This window comes from Crocodylus porosus, unplaced genomic scaffold (genome assembly GCF_001723895.1).
Source record: "Crocodylus porosus isolate Cpor-Errol unplaced genomic scaffold, CroPor_comp1, whole genome shotgun sequence".
Classification (NCBI taxonomy): Eukaryota; Metazoa; Chordata; order Crocodylia; family Crocodylidae; genus Crocodylus; species Crocodylus porosus.
The window spans coordinates 12259843-12286315 of NW_017728918.1; the positions used below are offsets into that span (position 1 = coordinate 12259843).

Consider the following 26473-nt stretch of genomic DNA (forward strand, 5'->3'; position numbering starts at 1 on the left):
GCATGGTGGCCCGCGGGCTGTATGTTGGACAAGCCTGGTCTAAGGACATAGGCAGACAAGGTTCTTTGGGTAAATCTGATACCTTTTATTAGACCAATTAGTTGGACATTTTTTTGGGAAAAATTATTAAGATACTTTTTTCTTACCAAGTTAACTTCCTAGAAATTTTTTCCCAACTATTTAATTGGTCTAATAAATTTATAGATTCATAGACACTTGGGCTGGAAGGGATCCCAAAGGATCATTGAGTCCAGCCCTCTGCTCCAGGGGCAGGGATCATAGGATCCCAGTAAGTTAAACATCCAGAAGTGTCTTGAAGGCATTCAAAGTGAGTGCTTGAGCCACTGCCGGCGGCAGTCTATTCCACGCCATGGGGGCTCAGATGGTAGAGAAGTTCTTCCTTATGTCCAGCCTGAATCGGTCTTGGCAGAGTCTGTGACCATTTGATCTTGTCATCCCTTGGGGTGCTCTGGTAAACAGACATTCCCCCAGATCCTGATGAGCACCCCGATAAACTGGTAGGTGGCCACCAGATCACCCCTGAGCCTGCGCTTTTCTAGGCTGAAGAGCCCCATGGATCTCAGCCTCTCATCATAAGGTCTGCTTTCCTGACCTCTGATCATGCGCGTGGTTCTCTGCACCCTCTCAGGCTTTTCCACAACCTTTTTGAATTGTGGAGCCCAAAACTGGACGCGGTACTCCAGCTGCGGCCTCACCAAGGCCGAGTACAGCAGGAGAATGATGTCCTGGGATTTGCTTGAGAATCATCTATGGAGGCAAGCCAGTGTTTTGCTCGCTTTACTAGCTGCAGCATCGCATTGAAGGCTCACGTTCATCTTGTGGTCAGTCGTGACCCCCAAGTCCCTTTCGTCCATGGTGGTAGCCAGCGTAGCATTGCAGAACCCATAAGGATGCTGCAGGTTTTTCCTCCCAAGGTGGAGAACCTTGCATTATTCGGTGTTAAACACCATCGGGTTCTCATCTGCTCATTTTATGAGCTTATTAAGATCTGCCTGGATCACCCTCATGTCCTTAGGTGTGGATGCTTTACCCCAGAGTTTGGCATCATTGGCGAACTTGGCCAGCCCACTGCTGACACCAATGTGTACATCATTGATGAAGATGTTAAAGAGTATAGGCCCAAGGAGAGAGCCTTGAGGGACCCCACTGATCACAGTGCACCACGACGATTGACTTCCATCAACCACCACCCACTTGGTCGTACTGCGGAGCCAATTCGCCAGCCAGCGGATCGTGGTGAGGTCAAGGCCGCAGTTGGCCAGTTTTGACAAGAGGTGATCATGGGATACCAGATCAAAGGCTTTTTTGAAGTCAAGATATACAACACCAATCTCTTTTCCCTTGTCCAGGTGATAGGTCACCTGGTCATAAAAGGAAATGAGATTGGTCAGGCAAGACCTACCCACAACAAACCTGTGCTGGGTATCCCTCAGGATGTTGCTGTCAGCTAGTCTGTTAAGGATGGCCTCTTTGATAATCTTTTCCAAGACCTTCCCCAGGATAGAGGTCAGGCTGCTGGGCCTGTAGTTTGCTGGATCTACTTTCCACCCTTTCTTGAAGATTGGCATGACATTGGCCTTCTTCCAATCTTTGGGCACTTCACCAGAGTGCCAGGAGTTTTCGAAGATCCATGCCAGGGGCTGAGCTATGATGCTTGCCAGCTCCTTGAGTACCCTTGGGTGTAAACATCAGGGCCGGCTGACTTGAAGGTATCCAGCCGTCAAGGTGTTCCTTCATGAGGTCAGCTTTGATGGAGGGTCAAGAATCTCCCTCACCCGGGCCTCCCTGACCCACGGTGGGTAGGGGTGTCCCATGGGACTGATAAAAACCTGACACAACGTACCCATTAAGCAAGTTTGCTTTTTCCTGGGCATTGGTTGTCAGTTGTCCCATCTGGTTTAGCAGGGGTCCAGTGTTGCCCTTGCTTTTCCTCCGGCTCCCCACATATCTAAAAAAAAAAAGACTTTTTATTGCCCTTGATATTTGTAGCTAGCTGGAGTTCCATTGCAGCCTTGGCTTTCCTAGTTTTGCTTGCTGCAGGCCAGACCTGAGCAGAGTATTGCTTCTTGGTGGTGGTTCCAGTCTTCCATCCTTTGTAGGTCTTCCTTTTAAGATGCAGGAGGTCCGTCAGTTCCCTGGAGAGCCAAGGGGGCTGCTGTGCCCTTTTGCTGCCTTTCCTCTGAGACGGGATGGACTTTGCTTGTGCATCCAGGTTTGCTCCCTTGAGGAGTAACCACTTGTCCTGAACTCCCCTTCCCTTTGGGTTGTGGCCCTTTGGGGCCTCACTGACAAGCCTCCTGTGGGCTGGAGGAGCTTAGGGATCTTTCCCACAATGTCTCGGATTCTGGCTCCCGGGAAGTAGCAAACTTCTTGGGCTAAGGGGTCAGGGTGGCAGAATACCCCCTCAGTCCCCCTCAGGATGGAGTCTCCCATGATAAACACTTTGCGTTTTGTCTTGGGGAGAGCAGGGGCGGTAACTACAGTAGAGTCTGTGTTGCCTGTGGGAGCTGGCAACTCGGCAGGCCCTCTTGGGGCTGCAAGAGGTTCATACCTGTTGCAAAGCTTCAGTGGGGCAGGGGCCTTGGGGCTCTTAACCACTTTGGTCCAATCTGTGGGCTAGACGGTAAGGAAGGTCCCCGAGTCCTCCCTTGTCCTGGAGGGATACCATGGTCTACCCTCCACCTCCCGGGGGAGAAGGGCCTGGCAGTAGGAGTCAATCTCCTGCTCACAGTTCCTGATGGCATGCAGTCTCTGGACTGTGGCCTGGAGCTCCTCCAGCTGGCGTGCCAGAGACTCCAGTAGGCAGCAGACCCCACAAGGGGAGGTGGCCATGCTCCTGTATCCCAAAGCCTGAAAAAGCGATAGGTGGCCCCTGCAGCCGAGAGCCAGAGGCTCTGTCTGCGTGGAGCCCAGGACCATGGGCTCTGTCTGGGTGGAGGCCTCTGAGGAGCCACGGGGGGGAGGGCTGGGGACCCTTGGGGTGCGGCTTGTGCCCATCTGTGTCATGCCACTGGTAGGCTGGCTGCGGCTGAGACTGGCTGCTCTGGGGGGATCACAGGCAGGGTCAAGGGCCCTCCCATGCACCCTTTGGCACGAACTCCCATGTTAACTCGTGCGCTGGGCCCAGGACAGCGCCTGTTTGTGCAGCCTGTTCAGGAGGCTCCGGTCGTGCGGCTCCCTGGGCGGCTGGGCGAAGTAGGAGCCGGGGAGGGGCATGACCCTCCTTGCCCCCACTCAGCCTGCTCCCAGCTGTTTAGGTCCCTACCTCCATGGGCCCCTGCTTACCTGCGGGCGGGCCGGGGCTTATCGGGGGTCCCGGGGCTTCACTTGGGGTCCTTAGGCTCACAGGGGCACAGCAGGCTTACACCCGTCTCACACTGGAACAAATGATACGACAGTTACCCAAAGAAGCTTGTCTGTCATCATTAAAACAGAAATTTCAATGTAATGAAGAAAATGCGATCTCCAGCCCACCTCTTACATGAGCCTGTATTATTGTGCTTTACCATAATAAATTTCAGTATAGATGTAAAAACATAGAATGGGGAAGAATATGGCAAGTGTTACAGACAGTCCAGGAACAGATGTTGCATTGGTCTCTTGACAATTTGTGCCTGTGTTTGTCCCAAAACAGAAGTGTCCTGGGATTGGCATGTACACACATTGCCTTTCTAATCGGAATTTAGTGAATTGCTGAACATACCGCTGCTTTTCATCTATTGGTTCAATGATGCATGGGATAAGTATTCAGATGCGCTTTGTGATGCCTCAGGATAAACTATTAGTACTTCTTATGAACCTTTTCAGGATTTATCCTGAGACAGCAGACAAAATGGCTTATCCTCAGACAAATGCAATATCTGTTTGTAGCATCAGAAACATCAACATGTTCACTTTCCAAAACTCTCTACATGATTAATAATAAAAAGAGGTAGCACTTGCCATGTAAAGATGCCCCTGACAACATTGTAGTGAGTAGGTATACTCCAGAATTACTTAGAAAGGCATGCATGTACAGATATTATAAAAACTGTTCAGAACATGATTACTAATTTCATACATGGAATCAATCGTGTACTACTTATGGACTATTTTTTGCATTTATTACAGTAGTGGAGTTAATAAATGTAGACAGTTTCTGACTTGGTTTCACATCATGTTCCTGTATTTTTATTGTACTTATTCTTGGGACATCTGTTGGCTTTCCTGTACTAAAAATATTAATCCTTTAGGGAGCGCTCTCAAAATTGACACTTTTCAGCTCAATGAGATTTCACTATAGCAAACCATATTTGCAAGTCTGCTGCAGTCCCAGTACTTCATGCTTTTAAGTGCCCCACCAACAGATTTACTTGTAAATTCCCATAATATTTATGCTGTGCTCAGCAAGCATTGAAAAATAGGGAGGCTTTAATGGTTCTTTTATTTTTTTTAACTTAATAAAAGTGGTGTAGGTATAGTTTAAATGAAAAATTGCTACTGTTACCTTCCAAATAAGATAATTGAAAGATGTTTTATTAGGAAAAGGTAACACAGAGAATTGTTTATAAACATTTTTAAACGGATAATTTGAATAAGTGTACAGTTGGCTATATAGGCTGCTAATTTGAACATATATTTATGAGAGGCCAGGATTTCTTAAGATGACAGGAAATTCAAAAGCTTGTCTAACTGTATCTCAGCTCTGCAGTTGCTCCACTAAAAAATATCATCCTAAGAAATAATTCTTGAACCATCATGGCTACAACTTCACTCCTGACACTACCAACAACCACGTACTTGAGTCATTTTTAATATTAATATGCATATTCCATTAAGGCAGTTAACCAAATCACTTGTGGTCCACCAAAATGTTTTTTCTGATCCTTATATTTGAAACCTTTTGTTTTATTGAAATTTCTGGATATAAATTTAGCGCCAGATATGCTTATTCATGTTTCCATGAAATATACCTATGCTTTCTGTGCCCAGAACACCAATCATTCAGTGAATAACTGTATGTGGCAGATTCATACAACAATGTTAGCAAGCAAATGTGTATAAAAGGAGCTCCCCAGAATTACTGTAAACAAGTTTTATTGTGGTAAAGTGAATTTGATTTATTTGTCATATTTCATTCTGTGCCTAAAAGAAAAGGGCATGCCTGAAAAATATAGTGGTTGAAGCCAAAGTTTAAATAAAAAAGCTTTTGCATTATAAATAAGGTAGGAGACTTGTGTATCTCATTGGTGTCAGTTGTGGGATCAGAAAGACAGTGCTTAAGATGATTCCAAGACCTTTGTAGAAAAAGATAAAGTGAATAGAAAACAGTGGTAACCTTGAAGAATGAGTTGAAAGACCTTATGATCTACTGTGAGGTATATAAGTGAGTATGAAGCAATTTTAAAGGACTCTGCCATTAGAACTAGTGAAGGTAAAAAGTAAGAGGTATGATCCTGTTAAGTTTTTTTAAAGTTTTTCACTGTAAGGGTGGCCAGAGCCTGGAATAGGCTTCCCAGAGAGGTGGTGCTCTCACCTTCCCTGGAAATCTTCAAGAGGAGACTGGATGGGCGCCTGGCTGCAGTCTTATGACCCCTCCTACCCCCAGTGCTCCTTCCTGCCCATGGCAGGGGGTCGGACTAGATGATCTGTCTAGGTCCCTTCCGACTCATTGATTCTATGATAAGACTAGGTGATTGTGATGATAGTCTGACATAATTTTGTGTAGCTCTGTCTGGACTGTAAAGGCACAAGACATGGTAATTAGGTGGAGTTTCTTCAGCCACTTTTTTTTGTACTGCTCATACAGTTGGATAATACAGTGAAGGTTCAAAATGGAACAGATACATCATACCTTAGTGAAAAATATAGGAGTCCATGGAGAATAATGATTAAGCTTAAATTCTCATATAAAAATGACATGATGGGTATTAAATAAAGTTCTTCCTTGCTCTTGGAAAAAATTAATTCCTTCTGCCATCTACTGTACTTGTTTGGACCCTCAGCAACCAGCTCAGGACATTGTAGTATTTGTTTTAAAACAAAACTGTTTAATAGTCCTAATATAAGACTTATGATTCTTGACAGTATGCCATTCATAAGCTTGTCTGTCACTTTATAGTTTTCTTTGCTGTTGTAAGATGGTAGTTTAACTTTTTATGTGAATTAGTGGTGCTTTATCTTAATAGGCAAATGTGTTTTAATAAGCTGTAAGACTGGTAGCTGTTCTAAATTCCGTTCCACAATGAGTTAAAATGTGATGAAGCAAGCAACATAGATAAGAACACTTGTTGGAAAGAATTATTTATCTTGAATTAACTTGAGATGATAGGAGGGATGTCCATTGAAATCATTAAGAATTCTGGTGTTACCTGAATTTCCCATTTTATTTCATTTCATTACTTGCTAAATTTCTGAATTTAAATACTAGTTTCTCTCTCAAACAGATATTTCGTGAAGCTCGAAGAACAGTACCAAGTATTGTTTACATGCCTCATATTGGTGATTGGTGGGAAGCTGTTAGTGAAACTGTGAGAGCTACTTTTTTAACTTTGCTGCAAGATATACCATCATTCTCCCCTATATTTCTGCTGTCTACCTCTGAATCTATGTACAGTGAATTGCCTGAAGAGGTAAGTGTAAAATATGTTTAAGTTTTTTTAAAATTTATTTTAAAATACTTCTAATGAAATTTGCCAGCCTAGCTTTATATAAACTCTACAATCTCATTGAATGAAGGGTTTAATATTAATTTAAATATACTAATTTTTGCAAGTTAGTAATGTTATGCAGAGATCATTAGAAAAAAAATTTCGAATTTATTCCATCTTACTGTATGTACTTGAGGATGATGCTCCCCCTCCTCTCCCCAACTTCCACTTGCCCTCTGCAGCTTCTGCTTCCCTCCTGCTCCTTCCCCACCCGTTATTGTCAGACAACTGGGCCCTGGCTTGGCCTGGGTTCCCTCCTGGGCGTGGAGCACATGGAAATTCTTCCCCCACCCGACCAGTTAGCAGCACTGTCATTGTTACATGGCCCCTGTCTGGCCAGTGAGCAGCACCAACACTGATGAATTGCTGACACGGGCTGTGCTTTCATGTGCTGTGCTCTGGGGGGGAACAGAACCCAAGCAGCCTTTGATGGCAAGGGAGGGGAGGCCAGGGCAGAGGCAGAGACTGGGGAGCAGGGGGAAGGGGTGAAGATTGTGGGTAGGCAAGGGGCAGAGGATGTGGGCAGGTAGCAGGGGGAGCAAGAAGGCTACAGTAGGACCAAGGTAATGGGCTGCAGAGGGTAAGGGGGTCACTTAACTCTCCCTCCTCCTCCCCCCTGACCACTGCTTTCCCTGCTGGGAGGGGACGGGGTGAAGTTGAGACAGCGCTTTGATAATTAGATTCTGTATCTGGAAAATTATATCAAATTTATATCTTTACCATGTATAGAATCTAATTGCCATTAATGCAATCTAATTTACCATTAATATACTCTTGTGGCATTGTTTTCTTGTAGGTGAAGTGTATCTTCAGAATCCAATATGAAGAGGTTTTTTATATACAAAGACCAAGTGAAGAAGACAGACTGAGGTTTTTCCAAGGGTTAATTCTTGATCAGGCTGCAGTGCCTCCCCCAAGAAGGAAACAGGCTGGTAAACTAATTTATAGTAAAGCCAGTAATATTTGTGAGGCGGATTGAATACATTTTCAGTTTTTTTTTCTTTTTAGATGGTGTGGAGAATTGCAGCTTGTCACTAACAGTTGACAGCTTCTCATTGTTTAGGGAAAAACTCTTCACTTGTTTCATGTGGAGGGAGGAAGGGTAGAGTTTTGAAAGGTCAGACTCGAAAAATGGGTAGTGTAAGGGGAAAACTTTCCCTTACAGTTTAAACAGTCTGAAAATTCAGGGAAGAGAAGACCCATGATCCTTTTACTACTGTTTTGCATTGGTTAATTTTTTCATGCTTTTTTCCCTAGCTCTTCGTGCTGTGGAAGTTCTTCCGCTTGCACTGCCCTCTCCTACCCGTCAGCTGTCCGAATCAGAAAAACAACGAATGGAGGACCAGGAGGAGAACACGTTGAGAGAGCTGCGGCTGTTTCTCAGAGATGTTACCAAGAGGCTGGCCACAGACAAACGCTTTAACATCTTCAGCAAACCGGTGGATATTGAAGAGGTCTTGTTTCAGTAATGTGCAAAAAAAAAAAAAAAAAAAAGTTGAATCCATTAGAAAAAAAAAAGGCTAATAAAAAGGCATGGATAAATTAATCTCTATAATAACAGTAGTATCCATGACCTAGCCTATCCTGATCATCAGCCTTTAGCTGGTGTTATAGTCATAATATTCTATACCAGTGTTATCCAACTTCCAGGAAGCTAGGGACTGCACACCCCACCCACCAAATGGGTTGCCCAGTGTGTAGCCACAGCATGGGCACACAATGGGTTGCACAGCATGGGCAGCCTTTCTACACCCTCTACCAGGCAAGCATGCTGTGTGGGCATCCTTCCATAGCATAGGCAGCATGGCTTTCTCTCCTACAGCTGTGCATACTACCCACTTGCAGTGCAGGTAGCATGGCTCTGGTCTGTGCCACATGCACAGCTCTGCTCAAACCCCCTCCTGGCCAGCAGGGCAAGAGGAACTGGGGTGCGCAGTGGCAGCCGGGTGGGAGCCCGTCTGCCACATACTGACCCTTTGGGGGCAGCAAGTGGCCGGTGGGCTGCCAGTTGGACAGCTCTGTTCTGTGCCGTAATATAAACATAGCAGGGTTGGAGTATGGTAGCACTGGTGGTCCAGGAAATATTCAAGAAGGAATCGGAGCGATCAGGAGCATATTCTTGGATGCAGTTCTGGCTCAGGGGAGATCTTTGCATTAATCCTGTCCCTAATAGTCATTTGAATTGCTTTTACACCCTGAAAATTGACTTTGTAAAAACAGCAGCACCTTTAATCAAATTTGCTGCCAGTATATATTTAAGATTACATTTATTCTCTTTGGTGACAGAAAGAAGCCTTTACTATGTTTACCTGTGCAAAGCATCAACAGAAATATTTACTAACTTCAGTATGAGAAGCAAGGTTGTTTTTGGTGATATATTTTATTGGACCAAGTGTGTATTTGGAAAGAGGGCACTTTGACCACATTCAGATCTGTCTGGGTGTTTGGTTTCCTGGGGACAAGTAGCAGTGGTGCACCTTGTGGTGCTGCTGGTTGTCCCTGGGGAATGCCCGTGCCACATGCGCTCTGGTATGTGGCAAGTTAACCTGGGTGGGGTAGGGGTGCACTGGGTTGGCCCTAGCAGCCTTACCTGGGGTTCTGGGGGCCTCCTGGGGCTGCAGCCATGATGATCCTGCTACACGGAGCATGGCTGGCAGTGGACTGCAGTTCCAGCTAGCGAGGCTCCAGCTTTGGGCAGGGCGCGCTGTGTCCATGTTCACTGCTTTCCTTTTTTTTGCTTTATGGGGGTGAAAAAAAAACCCTTTGTGCTTCTCCCTTGCAGTGCTGAAAACAACTGAACACGTGGTATGTTGTGCTGCAGACGCATCTGCAGTGCCCCATACCTCATGGCCACACTCCTCTTGATGTGGCCTTTGTGTCCCAAAGCTTGCCTAACATTTGTCCCACCATCTAGTTGGTCGAGGAAAAATATCACCAAAATGATCTTGCCTGGGTATTTCCTTCACCATCACACCTACAACAACACTTCAGCCTGGTTAAGTTCTAGTCATTTACATCTGTGAAGGCCTGCTGAAGGCATCCATGTCCTCAGGGCACTTTTAGATTATAGGATTTGGCTTGCAAACCTACAAGTTTGCTCACAGGTTAGCACCTGTTAGCTAGTGTGTGGAGTAGAAAAGTTTAACTTTTACTAAGGATAACTTTTAACTTGAAGGATAACACTGTTGGGCTGAAGGTTAAATTTAAAATGTTTCTGTTTTCAAACTGCACTTGTTTGTTTGGGGAGTCTTTGAAACAAGCACAGGACCCCTACTATATTGTATTTAGTATACTTTTTTTGAGTAGAACTGTACTTTCGGGTGCATACTGAGTTAACAGGCACTTATGGAGGGCAACATCCAGTCTTCCATCAACTTCCAGTTGGAGTAGTTTTCTTAACTGAAAGTTCTCTTTATAACAACCAGTTTATACTGTTTATGGTCAGAAGAGTAGCGTGCTTTATTTTATGATGGTAATGCTTAATAGCTTCATTATCATGTACACACAGAGCTCTACATAATATTTTGTTTTATTTACAGCTTAAATAGATAAAACAGGATATGGTGTAAGAAAGGAAGAATTACCATCATTATTTTATGCACATGAAATACATTTAGAAAACTCCCCAAATGTGATCTAAAGAGATTAAAAACCCCCTCAAAATGTGATCTAGTCACTTGCCAAAGAAAAGCTTTGACAGCTCTAAGAATTTTCCCAACTTGATCTGACCATCTTTTTGTTTACTTAACAGAACGGTCCTTGTATATTTTCAGAGTCCTGTTTTCTAGTATGCCAAATTCATTTGACTCCTATTTACATAGTGCACAGAGTGCTGCTATATGACAAGGGCTATATGAATGGGGTTTTTTTGGCTTGTGCACCAACAACATTTGCAGTTTCAGATGACTTCTTTTCTTATTAGTGGTGATATGCAAGTCAGAAAAAGTAGAGCTTGACTTTCAGACCTCAGGATGAATTAGCAGGGCCTCTAAGAGAAATCGTTCTACTTGCGCACTTACTGGTTTATATATGGGGAGATGAAACAGAATGAGACAAATGTTGTCATTTTTAGCCATTGTTCAAAATAAAATAAAAGTATACCGTTGAAGTACAATCTCAATATGAGGTTTATATTATGATACTTTTTTATAGGAGTGTCTAAAAATATTTCCTTTTTTAGGGGAAGAAGAAAAAAAAGTAGTCCTTCAGAATCATTGCAATTTGACCTGAACATGTAATGTTTTATTTTTTGGTAAAAAGCACTGTAACATATGGGTGACTTTAAGATGCTCAAAGCTACATAAACACTCAGATTACCTATATTTTAATGGATTGTAATATTAACTACATTGAAGCAGTTGTGCCTAGTCTTGTTTTTAATTAAAAAATAAGCAATACGTATTTGGCTTTTTCCGTGAAATTGTTCATTTAGTTCTTGTAGCCTCTTCATTTGCCAATGACACTCTCCTCATAATGCCACAAATTTAACCAAACACCCTTCACTGTGCCCTGTAGGCTGTAGGAATCCAGTATCTCCTACTCTATGTGCACAATGAACTCCACAGACACACAAAGCCCTTTGAGAACACCTTGCTTTAAGGCCCATCTGTAGTTCTTTCACTACATAAGTTATTGCTTACAGATTTTTATTTCAGATGTTTTGCTGAAACTGGTTTTAAAGGTTGACAGTTTAACTAGTTAGTCAAAAAAGGCCTGTTTACAGAGTGGACATTAAAAAGCCTTCACGTTTTTACTTTGGGGTTTGTAATAGATGTACTATTATTCATTTCCAGGGCAAAGTTAAAAATATTGTTTGCGTATGGAATATAAAAGGACTTTGATTATTTTAAATATTTAACTTGAACTTCCTTGAAAATTAGATGCATTAGTGAATCTCTGAAGGAGCAATAAATTAATTTTCTGCAGAAAACTATGATTTTATTTAGTCTGTTTATAATTTATTACATCTGGGTTGAAAATGGAAATAATTAAAATGTTAAATTTATGCATTTGGTAATTATTGCTAAACCTGCAGGATAAACGTGTGTATAAAGTATGAAATTGGCAGCATGCAGAAGTAATGCATAAGGTCCTGTGTCATTTCTCTATGCTGTTTGTTTATAGGTTTCAGATTATCTTGAAGTTATCAAAGAGCCAATGGACCTTTCTACAGTAATAACCAAAATTGATAAACACAACTATCTAACAGCCAAGGATTTCCTAACAGACATTGATCTCATCTGTAGTAATGCATTAGAGTATAATCCAGACAAAGACCCTGGAGGTAAGGAAATACCTAACTTTGACATGCCTAAATATGAAAGCCTGGTTGTTTAGTAAAATTAATGCTTATTATTTTGGCATCTAAATAAACGTCATAAAATAAAAGTTGGCTAAACAGGTGCTTTTCTGAAAAGTCTATGCTTTAATCACCTAAGAGACTCTTGAATGGAAAATAAGCATTTAAATGAAAATTAACTAGGTGATAAAGTAAGTGTTCAGGACTTTTATAAGAACAGAAGAGCTGAAGTACTTGGTGTTAATTTCAGATAATTGCATTCCAAACCTGAGTAGGTTATAAGTGGAAATGAATGGAATAGATGGTGTTTGATTCATGGCGAATCTCTGTCCACATAACAAAAACATCTCTTAACTCGATGGTGTTGTGGAGAACGTTTTACAGCACCTGGCATTGCTAATGTGTTAATGTTTTTGCCTCCAGAGGACCAAATTTATCCACAAAATTAATAAGTCTCCATTTTAGTGTGGAGGGTGAGGAGGCAACGAATAAAATTAATCTTGACCAATTTGATCCGTTCCAGTTGATTAGGAAAAATTTTGGTTTGCATCTATACCTATTTATATATCTATATCATCTTTAGCTATATTTGTATCGTAGGTTATTCTGTGATATTCACTGGATTTAAAAAAATAACTCCAGGTGACATTAACCTGAAAGCTGTTCACTTGCAGATCTAGCGAATGGCATCCTCTTTACTGGTGGAGGCTGGATTATTGTGTGCTTGGAAGATGGATGCTTCCAAATAAAAGCATTTGATTTGAAAGCTTCCAAAAGTGCTGGTTATGTGTTAAAGTGAAGAAAGAAATGTCCCCTTTGTATATTTGTCCTGAATGTGTGATTCATGGAAAACTGATCCCATCTGCAGATGAAGAACAGTGAATTAAAACTCCTTTCATTAAAGCAAAAAACCTTTCTTTCTTTGGAAGGTCCAGTTGTGATTTAGTTTAATTTACCACATTTGTCTTTTACCATATGTGTTTCTGAAATTGGTTATACAGCTTTTTAATCAGCAGTTTTCTTTAGGCATCATAAGAATTTATTCCTGCTCTAGATTTTAAACTACTAGTTTAAGACAGGTGAGATCAAGTTTTTTTTTTTTAATTTACAAATATCAAAAATATTTTTTATACAAATGAAATCCATGCATCTCCCTGCCCAATGGGGTGTTTTTCCTTCTGTACTCTAAATTCTTTCCAGTAGTGTTTCCCCCTGTATTTCTGGCAATTTTTTTTCTGCGCTACAGACAGTTTTTTGGAGTACTGGTCCATTTGAAGGCTGATTTTTCACGTACTGTATTTTTAGCCACTGTGATTCCAGATAGACAGTCAGTAAATTGTTGCAAGTGTTTCAGGATGACTCTGGTAAAAGCCTTGCCTGTGACGCTCAGGATAGAGAAGCGCCTATAGCTCTTGCAGTCACCCTTGTCTCCCTTATTCTTGTAGCGAGTGATGATGTTAGCATCACACATGTCCTAAGGTACTTGACCTTCCTTCCAACAGCATACTAGGAGTTGATGAAGATGTGGTAGCAGGCTAGCCTTCCCGCACTTAAGAACCTCAGCTGGGATGCCATCCTCCTCTGGTGCTTTTCCGCTTGCTAGAGAGTCTGTGGCTTTGCTGAGTTCTTCGGCTATCGGTTCTTTGTCTAGCTGTGCCAATACGCTTAGAGTTGAAAGTTGATTTAGCACGTCTTCTGAAATACTGTTTCATGGGAGTAAAGCTTTAAGTAACGTTAAACCCAGTGTGACATCTGCTTGTTCTTGTGAATGATTTTTACTTTGCCATCTCGAGACTTGAGGAGGTCAACTTTAGTGACAGTTGGGCCAAGAGCTTTCTTCAGGCCATCATCTAACTCACAGGTTTCCTGTGTCTGAGGCAAACTGTCTCTTCGCATGGGTCAGTCCAATATTGGTTTGTGCAGCATCTGTCTATTTTCTGTACCATTGCCCTGGCATGCTTCAGCGTAGCCTTGGAACTTTCTGTTGGATTCCGGTTGTGCTTCAGGTAGGCTGTGTTCTTGGCTTCAACGAGTGGTAGCATCTCTTTTGAGTGTGCCTCAAACCAGTCTTTGACTGTTTTTTTTCCCCCCCAAATATTAATGTGGCTGTTCCTGGATGACTGCTCCTAGTCCACTCCAAGTTCCTTCAGCACTTGTAGTTGTTGCTTTTGTAGACACAGCTAGTTCAAAGTTCCGTTGAAAGTTGAGGCACTTGCTTTGGCCTTTTGTGCTGTGTATGTTAATTCTTGGCTGACTCTTATGCTTGGCTCTGTGCAGCCTCTTTAGTATCATTTTCACTTTGGCAGTAAGGGAATGGTCTGTGTCATGATCTGTGTTTTTGATAAGTGCAGGTGTGTAGTACACTGGGCAGCTCTGTCGTCCTGGTGATCACAAGGTCTGACTGAGGCCATTGGGCAGATCATGGGTGTTTCCATGATACTTTTAGATACTCTTTGCCCACAAAGTAGGTGTTAGTGATACACAGGTGGTTTAAGGTGTAGAATTCAAGAAGAAGGCCATTTCCTGATGCCGTAATGTCCCAAATAGGCACAGATCGTGAATCTTGGCCAACTCGAGCATTAAAGTCCCCTAGGAGGAGAAGCCTCTTGTTTGATGGTAGATGGTCAGTGACTTGATGATGATGTCTCAACGACAGTATGGATTCAGAGCAGGGAGATCAACAGTGGACATGATATCGTCCTTATGCCAGTTGCAAGAAAAATGCAGAGAAAATAAGCCGCTGTACATAGCATTTGTTGACCTGATGAAAGCCTTTGATACTGTCAGCAGAACAGGTTTATTCAAGGTCCTGGTAAAAGATTGGCTGCCCCCCAACATTACTCAGCATGATATGCTCCTTCTGTGAAAACATGCAGGCCACTGTTCAGTTTGATGGATCAACCTCTCACCAGTTTGGATGAAGAGTGGAGTAAAGTAGGGTTGTGTTCCGGATGTCCACACTCTTTGGGATTTTCTTTTCTGTGCTGCTGCTCTATGCTTTTGATGGCTTGGAGAAAGGCATAGACTATCACGCAGGATCAGATGACAAACTCTACAATCTATCACATCTAAAGGCCAAGACAAAAGTCACACGCATACTTATTAGGGAGCTCCTTTTTTGGTGCCAGTGCTGCACTCACCACCTATGAAGAAGGTCAACTACAAATACTATGAAACTACTCATGAATCACCTCTGCCATGCTTGCAGGATGTTTGGCCTGACCACCAGCATCAAGACAATGTGGTTCTAGGACAGGGGGTTCACCAGTCATCCTCTATCAGTCTTGACAGCACTGCCCTCAAGTAGTGAACAGGTTCTGCTACCTTGGATCCATAGTGAGTGACAGCTTATCACTGGATGAAGAACTAAATGTGTGCATTGGAAAGGCAACTACCACTTCCAGTAAGTTGTCCATATGAGTCTAGAACAATACAGTACTCATCAAAACTAAGCTGTGTGTGTACAAAGCCTGCTCACTCAGTGTCCTTAAATATAACAGTGAGACATGGTCATCATACGCATATCAAGAAAAGAAGCTGAATAGCTTCCACCTAAGCTGTCTATGGCACATCCTTGACATCAAATGGTAAGACAGAATCACCAATACAGAGGTCATTGCCAGAGCCAACCTGCTAACTGTCCCTGTACTACTCGAACAGTGGTACTTATGCTGGCTTGTCATTCTTCACAGAATGGAAGATGGGTGCGTCCTGAAGGACATCCTGTATGGGCAAATTGCAGATGGAGAGAAAAGAGTAGAACGGGTACTTCAAAGACCTCTCTAAGCAGGATATGAAGGCTTTTGGAATGGACCCAAACCTTTTGGAGGCCTTAGCAGGAAACAGGAAGAATTGGTGCTCCCTTATCAATCATGATGAAAAACAGTCACTTGAATTACGATAGAAACGTGACCAAAGGAAACAGGGTGTAACAGATCACCCTCCCCAGTGCCATATTTTGTGTTATCTGTGCCCTATGTGGAGCACCCTTGGAGTCCCCTTAAGATTTTTCGTGTCCTGCTGTACTTGTCTGCCACGTCTTGATGGAAATATTATACTGATGTTCTTGTAAGCGGGAGAATGCCTATTGTTTTTTGTATGTTGGGGTTCTCTACCACCACTGGCCTTTACCCCAGTCTTTCTCTAGCTAGGCCTCCCCATCTAAACCCACCAGATAGGGTTTGACTCTAGTTTTTTGGTCTTGGGACTCATGGCCCTCCTTTTTGCTCCAGTCTGAAGCCCAGCCTCCCTAGCCCAGAGGCCCCTCCACCAGCTCCACAGCCACGGGGTCATGAGTTTGAAGCCAGGCAGCGGCTGCGAAACTCCACTGTCTCAGTCCAAACAAACTCCCCACAGTTGCACCCCAGGTGTACCAGCCACCCTTGCCTGTTAGGATTGCCTTCTCTGGTGCTGGGTCTGTGCCCCCGAATACTGTGTCCTCTCTGTCGCTGGGCCTGTGCACCCCGAATACTGTACCCACACTGGCGCCGGAGTCCCCGCGTTATAGTGGGGCTCCAATGTGGCCGCCTCCTTCCCCAAACCACCAGTGTTATTCAATAACAAAAAAATATAAGCAGTCCATCCATTGGCTATAACCACCACCAAAAAAAATGATTAAAGAAGGCAGTATGCCAGCTTTTCAGTTACTCAGGGGGTCCCCACTCTCAGCTGCAGTCCTTCTGGGGTTGCTGCCACTTCTTCACAGGGTCCTCAGTAGTTTCCCTCCTCCAGCCTTTCGACCGCTCACCAAGCTTCTCCATGGAGCTCTCTTACACTCACTCTTTCCCCTTTGGCTGCTGGCCTTACTGCTGCCCAGCCCAGGGTTTTTATAGTTCTGGTCTGCCCCCTTCTGGTCACCTGACTAGCTGGCCTGGCCCAGCTTTTAACCCTTGCCTTACCAGCACGCTGTGCCCAGAAAGTTCTGGTTTTAGAAGGGCTGACCTGCCTTCTAGTAACAGGGCTAGGGTTCCCTGCTATATAGGGGCTACTGTACTGACAGGCTAACACCATGTATACCTGTGACCACTGTGGCAGGACCTACAGGTCTGTTGGTTTTTACAGCCAGAAGAGCAAATGCACCACCTGCCTTTAGAATAGCTGCAATATCTACCATCACTTGCAGATAAACTGATGCCATATACCACATTTTTAGCCATCACTGTTTGTGCTGAAGCCTAGTCATTTGTATAGATGTACAATAGACTCCTGTGCAATAGAGCTATACAAGGATTTGATCCATTCTATATAATTTGCAGTCCTTATTTCAGATCTTTGCTGTTTAGTGCCAGTAAGTGATTGACCACTTAACTATGTGGAGGAGCAAAATTTCCATAACCATAGTTTCTCAGAGATGCTTTCAACCATCTATCTAATCATGATTTTCTAGTGCATTTGTTTTTAGTGTTTGGCCTCTTGCTGTTCCTTAATACTTATGTCATGTAGCAGATACTAATGTCTTCTGTCCTTGATGCAAAGGTGTGTTCAAGCAATTTGTTCATGTACCTTGTTGTCTCAGGTTGTGATGCCTAGGATTTAGCATCATCTGGTTTTTTTTATATCTGTCTTCTGGAGCTACTGCTAATTAATGCCTATAGAAACTAGACTTCACTTTTTCAGATGATGCATTTTGTATCCGTCTAAAATGCTCCATGATAAAGTGAAACTGAACATCTTTTAATATTCTCAGTGACTTTCCTGTTTAAGGGGTGTAGGTTGTAGCCGTGTTGGTCTCAGGACATAGGCGGACGAGGTTCTTTGGGTGAATATGATATCTTTTATTAGACCAACTTAAATAGTTGGAAAACATTTTTTAGCAAGCTTTCAGGCTTAAAAACCCTTTGTCAGGCAGAGTCTTCCTCAGCTTGAAGGGCTTTTAAACCCAAAAGCTTGCTAAAAAATTTTCCAGCTATTTAAGTTGGTCTAATAAAAGATATCGTATTCACCCAAAGGACCTTGTCTGCCTATTTCCTTTTTTAAGGAGTTTTAATATTTATCTGTTTGTTTAAACTTTATGAAATTCATTTACCAATTTTTAAGAGATTATTTTGAGGAACTCTTGAGAACTCACTGGTGGTTTCTTAGGTATGTCTTGCTGGTAAAGAGATAACTATTTCTTAGTCCTGTTGTTCAAGGAAATTGGAACCTAGGATAAAGGTGCAACTCATCAGCAGTGCACTTGTTTCTAGGTCATTTGGATCAGGTAAAATTGGTTAGGTAAAATTGTACTTAAAAAACCCAGCCTCCCCAAGTGTAGGTTGTGTTGTTCTTGGTACTGTGGAGAATTGGATGACCACATATCTTATTCATAGGTATGAGTTACCATTGGCAAAATTCAGATACTGAAGTAAGATTTCACTAGCTAAATTTAGTGGAACCTTGATGAACTAATGGTAATAGTAGTTTATTATATATTTGTTGTCCTGTTTTAGCAAAAGCCGTTAATAATGTTACATAAAATTACATAATTTATGGTTTTTTAGTAAAAGCATGCAATAAAATTACACATTCTGCCAATTTGAACAAAATTAAAATAGACCACGGGAGATGTTACAAAAGATGCATTAAATAAATCAGTATAAAATAGTAGAGTAAAAAATTAAGAATAGGGAATTATATTTGCTGTTGGTTGTTATTCTTTGTGCCAGTAATGTAGATACATCTAGGGAATGGAGGACAGGCTGTTAAGTTGTTAGAGAGTAGCCAAATTGTTTTTTCCTTTAGCCCTGTATTTAAGATCTTCCACTAATGGAGAGATCCATTCTCTTTTATTTCTTCAAAGAATGAACAAGATCACAAATAGTGAGATATATATTTTTTTAAAGTAATCTTTCTCATTCTTCCTGTGAGAACATATATTCTGTTTGTAATTGGGGTCCGACACTACTTGCCTGTGACCATTGCAGATCTCATTAGACTGAAATGCAGTCTGATAATGGCCACTAATTGGTTGCAGTTTTATACTTTGGATAGCAAGGTTTATAGACCAAAAGAATGCTATATTAGTCTCAAAAAAGGAGAAGTCAAGAAATATCATTGCTTGCATATCTGTCTGCATGTTGGTATCTTTTAATTCTTGCGGATTAACTATGGACAGTTTCAGTGTAATAGCGTGTGCTGATAGTAAAATCACACCTGGGTGCCACAGGATATTCTTTAAGTAGACAAATAAAGTCTGATGTAGTTCTGGGAGTCCAGCACAGTGATCAGGAGAATGTCAGTCTTTTGACCGATCTCGGGTGGATTCAAGACTGAATACAATATAATCTTCTGGTTCAGTCTTGGAGAGTCAAATGGTTAAGTGGAATTGTTGGGGTTATGCTTTCCATTGTGATCAGTGAAGGAGGCCTGAGACATCCTCAGAGGCAGAACTCAAAAAGATTTTTAAAAAGAATGTCTCTAAACTGTAGCAGGAAAATGTGCGAGATGCGTACTGTAGTGTTGGGTTGTGGCTAGATGGTAGAACTATACACACATAAGGACCCGAGATGAGGAATCCAGCAAGGATGGGGGGAAAGTCTCCTTCTCTGGCTCCTGTGACAGTAAGTCTGAAATGGCAGTTGAGGTTGAAAGTAAGGCTTTGACCCAGTATGAGGTTGAACAGATTTTTTTTCTTCTCTAGAAGGGGACAAAATGTTAAGACTTTGCTGAATCAAGTCCCTTTAGTGCTTTGGAACCATATGCAGGCTACGAACCAGAAAGAAACCAGGTTGCCAAAAGAGGCAATCTGAGGCAATAATCACATGTGCTTTCCAGGAAGGTGCTTGCTGCTTTTACTTGTAGCTTGTTACACTTTTTATCCGTTCTTTTATCGTGGATGGCAGTTTCCATTTGAACATTGTGGCTTCATGCCAAGCTCCTCCATGGTTGTATGACTTGCTGTGTTGTTTCAGGGACTCTTCCTTCTGTGACTGTTTTTCTAAGACCTGGTAGTTTATTAACATCCATCAGTCATTGTCTTTTAAAAAGGGCAACTTCTCTAGTCAGTGTATTCCAGTAGAAAATTGCTGCTCACACAGCTACTGCATATAAAAGAGTTGCATCACTGATGCCTTCTGTATTGTGTAGGAATGCATACTGTTCTCTAGCATCCCAGAGACATCATAGGGATTTCCCATGGTCTTTCTTCAACTGCTTCCCAGGAGTTAAACTGGGACACTTGCTAATTTATTGGTTCAGAAGTAGATGTAGCTGTTCCTTGCTAATTGTAGTTTGGGGTAGGAATTAAGTTATGTGGATTTCAAGCTATTTTTCATATTCCCTATAGTTATTATAGATCTCTCTGCTCATTCTTCTAGGCATTGTCCTACAGGAATAAAAATACTGCTGAAACGGCACATAATTTTCATTCTAAGTAAGCTCTCAAAGCATATCGTTTGTTAGTAATTTGTCTAGACAACTCCGAGATGCACATTCTCAGGCTAGGCACATCACGCTTGCCTCTTTGAATTCGGTTGGATTTTTTTTAAGAATGCTACTGTTCCTATTTTACTCTGTTGTTCATTGTTTCTGGTTGCAGAGTTGAAGTACTGAATTAGTTTGTAAGAGCAGCTCAGATGAGCAAGACAGCAGGCTCAGACAGCCGTCCAAGCTTTCTTTCTCTATTTTTCTGACACTAGGCTATAAAATAATCTAGTGTAGGTTATAGGTTAGATGTCATTTTTTTCCTCTCTCATTTTTACTGTGGAACGTTCAAGAGGACATGGAAGAGTGGTGGTTGTATATGACATACAAGAAAAAATTAGGAACTTTTAATAGGGAAATTATAGTCCGAGATGAGTAACAAAGGCTCAAGAGTAGGAGTCAGAGAATTTCTTGAAGAGCTGTGTTACTGTGGTGTAATTTTTCTCTTTTGGAAACTAATTATATTAATATTCTGCCATTGATTTGTGCATTGTGCTCTTTTACTGTTAGGCTGCTATATATTAATCTGGCTTATGATAAAACTCCCACTGTGTATAGTTCAGTGATATAATGATGCTTCAAACCAGGATAGATGTTTCTGTCCTGCTCATTCCCCACAAAAATGTTAATTTGCCTACTTTTGTAATATGCCATCATCTTAGCCTTCAGTTAAGACAGAAAAAAACAGGAAGAGTACCTGTTTACCTCTTTGGTTAACCTTTTTTTAGGGACTCAAGCAAAGCAGCATAGGATCCCACTCCAGCCCCTGGCAGATATTAACATAACGGCACCATTAGGATCTGAGGAATTTTATCCCCTGTCCACAAAATTGTGTCCTGTCATGCCAGATGTGCTAATTTTAAGCACTAACCAGTACATTATTTTTTTTTATTTTTGAAATAATGATAACATCTAGAAATAGTAAATCCAGATGGATTATTGGCAACCTAATATGTTTGCATTAAAAGCAAAGAAATCACTTGGTAGAAACAGTGTTGTATTTGGCTGAGTTAAGCACAATCCATATTGCAGGTCTTCATTCCTGCAGTGTTAACTGTTACATCACACTTCATTTTTGAACTAGCTGGTGTTGGAACACTTTCTGTTGTACATCTCAGACTATTGGAAACAAGTAATCCCATGAGAAATGTTCTTATGATCCTAATACTTAGGCCTCCAATTTAGCTGATGGGAAATTCTTAGCATCATATTTCCCAAATACTGATGAAACTGCAGGAAAGAATGGTCAATATTAGGAGCAAAATAGTCATTTTAAACACAATTTTGGATCTGCACAAGGTGGGGCTTTGGTTTTTTTTTTTAAATAAAAAACCCTGTTGTGTGAGACACAAACTGATGAATGATATGGGCCACTACTAAAAACCTTAATAACTGTCAACACCAGGCTCCTGAAGCTTTTACAGATTGGATTTAGGATTAAATAATTTATATAATTTTTTTAAGGAGTGAGATTTCAGTAATCCCTCATGATTTTTAAAGTGGTTCTGATTAAATTTCCATTAAGACAACTAGAGCAGTAACACTTTAGCGAACACTCTCTCCAAACTGTTTCTGTTGCTTCCTTCTTCACTGAGTAGTAGGCAGACTAGTGAGAGATGCTGCAGTATGTCCCTTCTCCCTCTGGGACTCTGCATTGCCTTGAGCCAGAGTGAACCAGTGGTGTTTTTCCCCCCACTCGTGATACTTTTTTGGGAATTTTGGTGATGGAGGGTCTAGGATTCCACAGTGTCTCTGTAGGCTCCTTTCTGGATCAAATCTAAAAGCTTTGTAAGGAATGTGAACCTATTCACCTCTTTTTTTTTTCTTAAATTTGGTTAGAAATGCTACCGTTGATCAACTCAAAGTAGGAATTTTTATGTCGTAATAATGTATTGTCCAACTGTTAAGTAGTCGTTGTGTATTTTCTCACATGCCCCCAAATATGATACACACCTTGTTTTAGGAAGGCAGAATGAAGAAAATAAGTTTCTCCCCCAGAGTTGTGGCAAAAGCTGATGGCATGGAGCAGCTCGTTTGCCCTCAGCCAGCTCACTGGCCATTTCAGGCAAAAGCTAGTTTTAACCCTCTCTCAGCTGCTGGTGAATTGGCAGCAGCTTCTGGCATTATAGCAGCTCTGTGCTTTAGTTCTGTGTGGAAATTAGTGTCTCCGCACCTCAGTTTTGTAGGGGTGATTTTTTGGGAAAGAGGTTTGTACACTCTGTGAATAAATGCAGTATTTAAAAGTCAGGAGAGGGGCTGAATTGTGATATATACTTGATATGCAGGTTTTCTTATCCAGTGTGGTCATTCCCTGTCTTCATTTTCACACATTTGTTTTGTTTCTTGCATTTTTCTCTTTCTGAAAAAACATGGGCTCCTAAAACTATGTATAGAGCAGAAGTATGTCTATAAACGTAAGTAAAACTAATAGTTTTTATATTAACTTGCTTTATAGATAAAATAATTAGACACAGAGCTTGTACCTTAAAGGATACAGCACATGCCATAATTGCTGCTGAGTTGGATCCAGAATTTAATAAAATGTGTGAAGAAATCAAGGAAGCAAGAAGAAAAAGAGGTATGATTTTTTTTTCTAAAGGTATTGTGTCATAATGCAAAGTAATCACAAAGTTTTTAACTAGGCATGTGGAAAAAAATAAGAAGTATAAATTTATAGAAAAATTAAAGTAGCTATGAAGGAAAATTGGGTTTTCTAGAATGCCTAGCTGTGGAAGAAGACATAAAAGGTATTACTGAATATAATAGAATGATTAATCCTTGGAACATCACAGTACCTGTCTAAAAACTGTACAAGAAAGAGAGATTAAATAAAGACATGGTGCACTTGGTGCTGTACCAAATTCTGAGCAGAGAGCCTGGCTATTGAAACTGTATTGATTCAAATCCCAGACAGTAAGAGTGCAGATAAGCAGATGGTTGTGCCATTGGCCTCTGATTCAAGAAAAGCATATTGGGTGCAGAGTTTTGAGAGGGGTTACACTGTCTGCACTGTCTCTCAGAACATGATAATGAGGGACATTGATCCATGTCAGAACTTACAAATTTGTCAATGGCCAAAGAAGCAATTTCTGAAGCAAACATTAGCATCTCAGAGTACCTAGTGCACAAAGGAAGAGAGGCAGATGAGGTTCTTTGGGTAGATAGATGTGATATCTTTTATTAGACCAACTGACTAGTTGGAAAATTTCTTTGCAAGCTTTTGGGCACAATCACCCTTCTTCAAGCATAGGGAATCTCTGCTGTTCTGAGATCTCCAAGGAATGAAAGAAGCTAGAAGTGTGACAGGATGACTTTCTATCCTTATCTTCCTAATATACAGCTTTTGTCTTTTTTCACAGACTAGCCTTTTTTTCTACCTTGGAAAACTCAAGTACAGTAGAGTCTCCCCCACTTACCTTTCCCATTTTTCCCTCTTGTTCCCCCTGCTTTTGTTTTCCTAATTTCCACCTATTTACATTCTCACTGACATCCTGTCACACTTAGCTTCTTTGTGCCCAAAAGCTTGCAAAGAACTTTTTTCCAACTACTCAATTGGTCTAATAAAAGATATTGCATCTAGCCAAAGAACCTTGCCTGCCTGTGTCCTTAGATGAATATGGCTACAACCAAAAACCCAGCAAAGGAAAAGAGCCCATTTTCTCCTTAATCCAAAGTGATCGCAATATATTTGATGTACTACTGTGAGTCAAAGAAAGGTATTAAAATTACTTTCTGTGACTTTAGGGAAGTTTTAAGTTAGCTATGAGAGAGAATTTTCTCACTAGGATGGTAGTAAAACACTGGAACAGGTTACCCAGAGAGGTGGAGGAAGGTCCAGCCTTGGGGATTTTCAAAACCGAGCTAGACAGAGCTTTGGCTGGGATGATCTAGTTGGTGTTGGTCCTGCATTGAGCATGGGGTTGGACTAGATGTCTTCCTGAGGTCCCTTCCAACCCTAATTTGCTATGATTCTATGACTTCACGTTTTAGATGTGGAGATTTCAAAAAGCCCACTCAAAAAGACCCTGAAATCTAAAGTAAATAAAAGTAATTCTTAATTTGTCACGAATATTACTTGAGCATGATTCAGAGACTATAAGGCTAGAAGGGATCATTTTGTTCACCTAACTTGACCCGCTTCATGAGGCAGTCTGACCATAATTGATCATAAAGTTTAGGACACCACCCAAGCTTGATTTTAAAGTTCTGGAGAATCCACATCAATTCCTTTGAGTTGTTTTAGTGATTAATTGTTTTGTGTAAAAAGGCCTGTCTTTAGAAATTTGCTTTTCCTACCTCCATTAGATGTTATTAGATTGTGTTCCTCAGAATCTAATAAATAATATCGTTTAATAAAATAATACATAAAATAAAATATTATAATAATAAAATAATAAATATGTAATGGGGACTTCCAGACTGTGATCATTTCACCTCTAACCTTACTTCTCTTTGATAAACTTTATAGATTAATGTCCTTACGTCTTTTACTATTGAAGCACATTTACATTTTCTAATACATTGATCATTCTTCTGGCTGTTTGAACCCTTTCTGGTTTTTCAGCATAACCCTTCTGAATTGTGGCCACGAGAACGTGACACAGTCTTTTAACGTTCCCTGTGATATTCCTTTTTATATATACTAGGATGATGTTAGACATTTTCTCCAGTGCCCTGCTGAGAGTTCAGCTAATTAGTCTTCAGACCTCTAGTGTTTTCAGTGGTTTACCCAAAGGCTGTCCAACTTACTGCCACAGACTGCGGTTGCATTTGGTACGGATGGGTCCGTCCGTCCCACTGCCTCCCCCGCCCCCCTCTGCCAGTGCTGCTTACATAGCGTATCCAGCCTAGCTCCCTTCTTTTTCTGCTCTGTGCACTGTTTGGGCAGCCCCTCTCCCTCTGTCCCTCTCCATGGAACCACAGGCAGCCTGGCTCCCTCCTCCTCCCAGTCTCCTGCTCTGGAGCACAAGTGGTGCTGCTCCATACCCCCAGCTGTGCTCAGCACTCACCCACCCCTCTCCTGGTCACATATACCACCATGCTGCAGTGTTGGGACTAGCAGCCAAGAAAGAGCCTATGGGCTACATACTAACTCTTTAGGAGCTGCATGTTGCCTGCTGCATTTGGACAGCCCTGATTTTGACTCCTGATGATTAGTATATTTCCTTCCGTACTGGGTCACACATTATCTACCTGGCCTAGATGTTAAATTGATCTACCTGGCCTGTAATTAACTTGGACCTCCCCTTGTACCTTTTTTAAATGCTGGCATGGCGTTAACTTTATTCCAGTTTCCTGGATTTATTGAAAATCAGCCTTACCAGTTCAGAAACAACCTTGGCCAGATCCTTTAAAACTTGGATACAAGTTCTCTACATCTGCTTATTTAAAATATCAGGCTTGAGAGGATGTTCAGCATCTTCCTGTGTTGCTATTTGAATGGAAAATAGTTAGTTATTGTAAGATGTAATGTATCATCCATTTTTCCTCAAATACAGAGCAAAGCTGTTGAACACAATCTGTCCTGTTTGCATTACTAACAGTTTTACCATTTCTATCTAGCATAGTTATTCTTTGCAAACAAAATTTTTCAGAAGTAGAGGAGTTGGAGAAAAGTGACAGGAATAATTAGGGACCTGAAGTGAGATCAACACAATTGCAATTGGTCAATTTTTGTGATGATCTAAATAAGGAGGAGGACAATAAAAATACCCAAAATAATTATTTGTATTTAGAAGGTGGATCCAGAACCACCTGCTAAATATCAAAACAAGGTGTTGAATGAGACTGAAAGGTGGCAGCTAACTCAAAAAGGGTAAAAAAAACTAATAGAACATCACAGAGTATATACTTAGACTATTAACTCATTGCTACAGAGCATTGTTGAAATAAACACCTTAGTAAGAAAAAAATAACAGTAATTTTTATAGATAAAAAACAATAAAATGGGAGATGACCTGGTGAGGGGGCTGCGGGTGCTTGACCACCTGGGTGACAGTGATCATCACCTGCTGGAATTCACCATCCAGTGCAAGGTGGCAAAGGCCTGCAGCAAGGCAGCAGC

General features: G+C 41.5%; 1 protein-coding gene and 1 long non-coding RNA gene across 2 annotated transcripts in view; one reads left to right on the top strand and one right to left on the bottom strand.

The window, feature by feature from the left end:
- The window catches only part of ATAD2B (ATPase family, AAA domain containing 2B), a 114818-nt gene that overhangs the window by 54493 nt on the left and 33852 nt on the right, over window positions 1–26473 (top strand). The window contains exons 21-25 of the mRNA XM_019538128.1: window positions 6447–6632; window positions 7507–7642; window positions 7968–8164; window positions 11835–11994; window positions 22865–22987. Coding sequence (XP_019393673.1) covers window positions 6447–6632; window positions 7507–7642; window positions 7968–8164; window positions 11835–11994; window positions 22865–22987 — 802 coding nt within the window. The remainder of the gene's footprint in view (window positions 1–6446; window positions 6633–7506; window positions 7643–7967; window positions 8165–11834; window positions 11995–22864; window positions 22988–26473) is intronic.
- On the bottom strand, window positions 10004–10882 carry LOC109311598. The gene is made up of 2 exons (XR_002101540.1): window positions 10364–10882; window positions 10004–10331 (listed from the first exon to the last, which is right to left on the bottom strand). It is a non-coding gene; the product is annotated as an uncharacterized LOC109311598 (long non-coding RNA).